Source organism: Jatropha curcas, chromosome 6 (assembly GCF_041381405.1).
Source record: "Jatropha curcas cultivar XTBG-Jc1 chromosome 6, XTBG_Jcur_1.0, whole genome shotgun sequence".
NCBI lineage: Eukaryota > Viridiplantae > Streptophyta > Magnoliopsida > Malpighiales > Euphorbiaceae > Jatropha > Jatropha curcas.
Genome location: NC_143156.1, coordinates 3,719,185 through 3,727,108, shown reverse-complemented (window position 1 = coordinate 3,727,108; position 7,924 = coordinate 3,719,185). Strand labels below are relative to the sequence as shown.

Sequence of the window (7,924 nt, the reverse complement as noted above, 5' to 3'; positions counted from 1 at the left end):
AATGCAATCGCCATTGAGCTTTTATGGCAGATAGAATATGCATGATTTCAGTAACCCAGTGCGTCACAAACACTGCCAAGCGTATAGGACATCAAAAAATTTCAGCAGAACAAGAAGCAAAGGTTATGAAAGTAGAACTAAATTGATGGATGGTTATGATGTCCTGTATAGATTAGTGGCTATAGCTTGAAGCCTCTGAGTACATTAGGAAAAGCAGAAATATGTATTTGCAAGTATAACATTTTGTAGCAATATGTTCCATCAACCTTGGATTTATAGGTTCAATTATGCAATTCTCAAGCAATATAGAAATGGAAAAAGTTGCTGATATTGCAAGGCATTTTTGTATTCTACACAAAAATGAGTTTTCAAGACAAAGTTGCTATCCAATGTAACTTAATAAGAAAAACAGAATGAAGGATGATAAATAACAAACAAAATGGAACCTTCAAAACTGAGAAAGATAATGGAGAAAAAAAAAAGTGAATTGTTTCTGGATATTTACCATTACCATAATGCAACTTCAGACTATACCATGCTAACAGCTCCTTCCTAGAACTCAAAACTTCATCTCACCACTTCCAAGTGTACATGAAAAAACGAAGATTGTGCACAGCAAAAAGTATTTGGGTGTTTAACAGAGAGGGCTGACCAATCTTTAGTGAACCCATGGTTCCCATGGTCCAATTGCTGTATTCTTAGCCTCTTTGTTATGTATATGCTTTTAACAGTTTGATGGTTGACATGTCCACAGTTTGAATGCAGTTTGAGTACTAGACAGGTCAACTCCTGACTATCCGCAGAGATATGTCTCAAGAGAAAGCTTCCCATTTAACAAGTTGCTATGAGTCTGGCTCGGCCAGGATTAAGAAGTGAGTCTGACATCCTCCAACCCTACAAGAAAATAAATAGGAATGAAGTCAAGAGCAGAAGAACCATGTTTTATATTTTAGCAAACACCAAGTCAAAATATATATGTATATTATCAGCTAGTCTACTAATTCAATGTCCATACCACTACTACCATTACAGGGTTTGCCTAGGAAAATTATGAGAAATGCAAAGATGGCCATCTAAAGTCAGAAAACCAATATTTTTTCCAATTGCAGCACCTGCACAACCTCGTAGTAAAAGGCATATGGATCTTTCAGGCGCATATATAATCAACAGAAAATTTTCAACAGCCTAAAATTGGAATTGGAACCAATCATTGGAATTGATACAGTAATTTTAGGAGAAAGGAAAACTTATTACAGCCTCTCCTCATTAAGAACTAATAAAATTTTTAACAAATTGAGACCATGCCAAAAGATTTGTTTTTACGTTATCTTTTCTTTTGAAAAATAATGCAATTTTACAAGTTCTTGAGCATGTAAACAGCCATCTTCCTTTTCCTATTTTCCTGGAGGGAAATCTAAAACCATAATAAACAATGTCTCATGTACCTATCTAAGAAAGGAAATAACTTCCACTTACTTGCTCTGCAGCTTTACTTTTGAAAGGATCATACAGTGTTGAGACCATTTTGCATGACTCGGCAATATGAACCTCTAAATCATTAGCCGAGAGAATATAGTTAGAACGACCAGATTCTCGTTGCTTCCGTGATGAAGAATGACCATTATTTGATGATTGTATGAAATGCAAAAGCACATGAGCCTGTAATGCAAGATAAACAAATCTTACAGCTTGTACATACTGAGTGAATTTGTCAAAAGCATGAAACATAATTCAGTCATATCTCACGTGGAATGCTGCTTTTAGAATGTCATCTGCCTTTGCTTGATCCTTGAGCAATGCATAAATCGTATCCCTTGATGGATTGTAAGTCACTATATATCTCTCTTTCTGTCATCAATCAACCAAAATGCTTAATATATGAGTATATAAAGAGAGAGAATTAGATCCAAAATGAGAAGAGGAGATATCCCCACATTGAAATTTCTTTCCTCTTGGATAGCTGCATACCTCAAATAGAGGCTGGATTGCAAGATATGCACTTGGGTCTTGAAATGCTTCTTTAAATCTTGGTCCTACCAAACATTGGGAATAAACATTGGAATGAACTCGGTAACTAGCAGGTAATAAAAAATTTTGTCCATTAAAGATATGATCCATGGTTTTTAGTACAAACCTAGAACAATAGGCCTATCCTTCAACCATGGAAAGCTGAATATATCTTCCTTCATATTCCCCTCCTGCAACGAGGGCACTCGCCCTGCAGATAAAAAGAAAGAAAAATGTGTATATCTCATACCACTGCTTAGACGTTGGACTTGATTTTAAAAAATAAAGAAAATCAAATAACTATCAGAAATGTTTGACAAAAAAAAAAAAATGATAATAACATGGTGTGAGCTCATGGAGCACTTTATCTGACCTGTCTTAAGAAAAGAATCCACTGCCACACTGAATCTGGCCCGGTTCAAGGTGTGCAACACTACAGATTTAACCTGGCAAGAGAGAGAAACTCTATTACCATACTGATGCACCCTTCACCTAAAAAACGAGTGACTGTGCAAACCGATACTAGTGTTTCAACAGTATCTAACCTCTTGGTAAGAGCTGAGAACATAGCCGCATGAAAGGAAGGCAAATGTGGTAAACAAGCTAGGGTTTCTTTTTGCAATCATTATGCTAAGGCCTGTTCCAAGCTTCACAAGATATAAGACAATGCATGTCAATATCAATCGAAATTACAATCCAGCGAAATATGTACAGTGCACATGCAACAAGCATGTCTTAAGTTGAAATTAACTTGGGCAATTTAATACTCCAAGTGTGTTATTAGTAAACAACAAAGTATCACTGTGATGCAAGTGAACAATTAGTATGCACATAACAAACCATAAGCTCATATCTCAAATTACTTTACTACGTATTACCATTACCACATTAAATGAGACATACTATAAAGATAGCAATAATATAAACTCGAGTGTTGTATAAGTTTACCCTCATCAAATCTAGAAAGTAGAACATTAGCACTTCCAAGTCCACATTCAAAGGATCTACCACGTTAATAGCACCAAGCTCTTCAATGGCATTTTCACCCATACAAATTTATTTGTGCATTCAAAAAAATAGAAAAACATAAATGAATGGGAAAATTAGAATCTTGTCCCCATAATATGCCAAAATTAATTATTCGGTCCCTCTGTTATTTAAAACACGTCAGTTTGTCCCCATGTTTTTTACTATCATACACTACTGTCCTTCTTTACTATCATACACTATTGTCCTTCCGTCAAAAAAATTCAATTTTTTCTGTTAAATGGCTTGTGAAAAGACACAAATATCCTAAATTTGTGTTTTCTACCATATATATCTTGAACCAACCAATGGAAATGTCTCTAGGGTTAAACAAAAATCAAGACAAACGCAACCCTTCACTTGCAGGAAATCATAGTGGGTTCTTAATTAGCTGGAGATCACACCTTTTGATTAAGCATTGATGCGCTCGTATGGGATACCATTGTCCATACAGGTTTTCCTTTCTTTCATTATTATTCCTCTTAATCAACTTAAAATTTAAAAAAAAAAAAAATCTATTGTATCGTACTTTCTCTCTCTGTCTCTGTAAATTCATATATATATAATGTGTACGTATGGTTCTTGATTTGTTTACAGATTTGTTTTTGTTTTTGTTTACAAATCTATTTATAAGAGAGATAGGGGGGGGGGGGGGGGGGGGTGAAGAGGGAGAGAGAACAAACGTGAAAGGGAGGGAAGAGGCAAAAGGGTACTTGAGTCTTTTCATTTAAATTTAACAGCAAAAATTGGAAATATTGACGGAAGGAAAATAGTGTATTATAAAAACAGAGGGACAGAATAGTTAATTTTGGCATAATATGAGGACAAGTTCATAATTTTCCCTAAATGAATTTATGTTAATCATAGAATTCTTTAAGCAATCTCAAAAAAGAAAAAATTCAGATGTAAACAACTGAATATTATTCCAGGGTTCAAGCATACCAAATCTGCAAGATTGCCAACACATTCTCCTTTTGCAGTAACATCCCCAATGTTTTCTCCTTTAGCAAAGGCTTTGTAAATTGGTGTTCTAGTTGATGTTGATGTTACAGCCGCAACATTCTAAAAATAAGCAACAACGAACATAAGGCTGCAAAACTGGCTCCAACATGCATATATATGCAATAAAATAACAATAAACAAATGAATGAATAAGTAAACCTTTGCCACATTAGCTGCACAAGCCAAGGGCAGAAAAAGGTGTGGGACAGCTGCAGTTGCCAGCTCCACCCCAGCACCCAATTCCATGAGAAGATCACCCGCAAACCGCAGCTATAAAATGCATTGGAGCTCAGAAAATGTCTACAAATGATGACAATAAATTCAGTCAAAAACTGATAGTCTAATGCTAATTTACCTGCTTTAGATCATAATCAAATTTCTTTCCTTGTCGTGCAAAAAGCATTTTCCCAACACGCCCGGCACCATCCTACAAATATAAGAATACATTTCCAATTAGTTTGGATGAAGATACAAGAAAGGATAGGAAAAGAAAAGGGGAGGAATAAGATTATCCTTGGTTTGCATGTTTAACAAAAGCAAAGGATAAAGAGGAACTAGTTATCCCCTCAAACCTAATTTGTCTTCAAAATTGACGAACAAGCAATATCCCTCTACATGATTAACAACAACTTTTAAGAATGCCATTCTATCATTGATAAATAATAATTTTCCAAAATAAACTTAAAAAAATCTCCTACTACCTTTGTTTTTCATTCGGATCCATACCATTATTCCTTTTGAATCCATCCTTCATTGTTGGCCACACATCCCGAGGGATAGGCTATTATTTGCATTTAATTGAAATAGAAGTTATTTGCACATACCTTTTCTTTTGTTTACCACAGACCCAACCTGTTGTTTTAATTTATGCAGTGGTAGATAATTTTGAACTCAAAGTTGAAAACCATAAATAATGTTTGACCCTTTGGAAAAGAAAGTTCAGTACCTTAAATGAGAAATAAGAATCCATGTTGAGTCACAAATAACTTTTATATGAACGAGGACATAATAGTAACATAATTTTAATCTTTTCTTTTTTCATCAATGAAGCAAACCGGGATATTTTTATTCCTTTCTTATCATTTCGAAACATCTGAAGAAAAGATAACTTTTTAACCCCTTCTTTCCCATGGTTTAAAGTTATAATTTCCTTTCTAAAACAACTAATGGTTTAAAAGCTATAATTTCCTTTCTAAAACAATATTAACTCACAAGAATAGCCTTCAAGTCTGATACAAATAACTAATGTCCACAAGTGTCAGACATCAAGATATGAGTTAACAGCAAGCCCTAAGACATTTTCTTTTCCAATGCCTGTAAGTTGAAGATTTATGGATGGTAACACCACAAAATTCCAATAATGAACTTAGAATGCAGGAACTTGCAAACAGATAATACTGATATCTCCTTTCCAGCACAACTGAATGCATGTTGCAAATTATATAAAACCATGCAAGACCTTCATATAAATATAATCCTGGGGAAAGCGTCAAGACATCACCCATTTCCTACCTTCAGAATCCAATTGATAGCGACAGCACCAGGAATAGCTTTGCTTTTAGACACTCCAACTGAACTCAAAAGTGCTTTTGTTGTGAAAACACCCATTGCTCCACCAAAGAAGTGCTGGTACAAAAGCCAATATGTGTTATTCAAGCACAACAAAGTAATCAAGAAGCGCTTGAAGGAACAAAATTCAACATAATGCACATTCAACTATTTCAAACAGAAATCTTTGCACTAGTTTATTCACACAAAAGCCCCAAAAACTCAGCGTATCATTCATTCACATAAAAATAAAATACCTTCAAAGCTCTCCAAGTCATGTATGGCACATAAGATGGAATGACACTATCAGGAAAACCTTCTGGCACTACGTAGGATCTTATGAATGACATTACTTCCTGCATTGCAAATTCAATATAAAATTATAATCAGTTCACTTCATAGAATTATTGATCAAAGTTTTCCTTCGCCTTAATTCAATGCCAGCATATACAAATATGGTAGAAAAAGCATTGAAGTGAATTAGCATCCTACTTCTACCCAAAACAAAGAGCCATCCTCATACCCACAGAAACAGAATGAACACTACAGGAACAATACAGGTTTAAAACTTATTATCCTAATCTTTCTGAATAGCCAATGCTAATCTTAAATTAATTCAAAGTACCATTTTCAATTCTATTTTCTTCTAATTCCTTCACTCACAGACCATACACAAACAGAAAAATACTCATAATAACACATACTCTCTCTCTCTCTATTCTCCCAACAAATTTCCAATGAGAAAACAGGGAAATAGAAGTAAAATGAACAAATCTGAGCATGAAACCACACTAAAGTTCCAATGAAAATTAAATCGACTACTAAAATTCGAGATTCAAAATGTGCATTACATGTTAAGAATTAAGCAAATGCTAAAAATTAAGCTAAAAAGATCAGAAAATTTAAATACAGACAACAAACAATAAAATTAATAATTCAAAATATTCAAAATATTGCATACGTGAACTGACCTCAACAGGAGCTTGAGGTGTCTGCAAACTGACAGCACGAATCGAATTCTTCTTAAAACGTCCGCCGCCGTCATTTTCCGCCAAGTACTTCCATCTCCGGCCATCAACTTCCTCACAGCAGATCAATCTCAAGCTGGAATCAATAAATTCATCTTCCACAAGCCCTAATCTCCTACTATTATCAATCAAAGAAACGGACTGAGCCGTAGAAGGAACAGGCGAATAAGAAGAAATAGAAGAAGGCTGAGACATTGCCGGAGGAGCCGGAGCTGAAGCCAAGTTAGCACTAATACGGAGCGTTTCAAGGACAAGGAGACGCGCCTCCTGAGATGACGTCGTACTGGTAAGAGTTTGAGCTGTGGGATTTGGCGATTGCTTGATTTTGATCGGAGCCATGGTTTTGGAAGCAGAGAGAAGTGACAGGGAGAGTGCGTGTTTGGTTTGTTGTTTTTACGAAATTGAAAGTGGTGGTGATGAATTTATCGTGAGAATGGAGAGCTTTGGGATTAACGAAGAAGACATTGTTTTTAGCTGCCGTGAGGAAATAAAGAGGCAGGTGGCCTACAATTGGAGGCAAACGGAGCTACAGAGGTAGAGAGAGAGAGAGAGAGAGTAGAGAAGAGATTCAATGAAAAGAATCAAGCTTGGAAAGGAAGAGCAGAGAAAGTTGGGAAATTGGTAAGGTGTGTTTGCCTTTGCAAATTTGTTCATTTTCTTTTTATTTTTTTATTTGGGAAAACACTTGTTATTGTTACTTTTTTGGATTTTTGTAGATTATTAAGCATTAATTCTGTTGTTTTTGTATTTGTGTAGATTAATTTCATTTTTCATAATAATCCAATTTAAGCAAAGTGAATTTTTTTATATTTTTTTGTTTTTTACTAATATTTGAATTTTTAAGATCAACCAAACATACAACTTTGCTAATAAAAATATTAATGATATTAATAATTTTATTAATCATAAAAATACTATTAAATGATATTAATAATTTTCACTAATTATTGCAAAAAAAAATTAGAACTTTTTATCATGAAAAATATTAATAATATTATAAATTTTGTTAAATGATTGAAAAGAGTTTCTCCCTCTATAGATATAAATTGTTTAAAATTGTTGCACATGATTAATTAATTTTATTAAATTATCTTTTCTTTTATATCATTATTCCAAGTTCACAGATTGTATTTAATATAAGTATGAGTAAAATTAAAGAAGACTTCATTTACTTATCACTCATATATATTCTCCAAATAATTATTTTAAAATAATTTTATATTGTTAGACAGATGAAGTAAAATTAAAGAGCATATCATTAATGTCATTAAATTAAAAATATTAATTTTAGCTTCATCAATGTTTAAATTAGA

General features: G+C 33.9%; 1 protein-coding gene across 3 annotated transcripts; it reads right to left on the bottom strand.

Annotated features, from left to right (window-relative positions):
- Window positions 1–306: 306 nt before the first annotated feature.
- On the bottom strand, window positions 307–7,250 carry RUS6 (root UVB sensitive protein (Protein of unknown function, DUF647)). 3 transcript variants are annotated; one of them, XM_012213737.4, is made up of 13 exons: window positions 6,555–7,248; window positions 5,841–5,939; window positions 5,548–5,661; window positions 4,391–4,462; window positions 4,195–4,305; window positions 3,976–4,095; window positions 2,553–2,654; window positions 2,381–2,453; window positions 2,135–2,218; window positions 1,969–2,033; window positions 1,747–1,848; window positions 1,477–1,659; window positions 307–894 (listed from the first exon to the last, which is right to left on the bottom strand). In XM_012213737.4, the coding sequence occupies exons 1-13, from the start codon at window positions 6,948–6,950 to the stop codon at window positions 832–834; spliced, it is 1,584 nt and encodes a 527-aa protein (XP_012069127.1). In that variant the 5' UTR covers window positions 6,951–7,248; the 3' UTR covers window positions 307–831. The 3 variants fall into 3 exon arrangements, with proteins under 3 accessions (XP_012069127.1, XP_037491179.1, XP_037491180.1); XM_037635251.2 differs by lacking the exon at window positions 4,195–4,305 and having other exon boundaries at window positions 6,555–7,249; XM_037635252.2 differs by lacking the exons at window positions 307–894; window positions 1,477–1,659 and having other exon boundaries at window positions 1,935–2,033; window positions 6,555–7,250.
- Window positions 7,251–7,924: the final 674 nt, after the last annotated feature.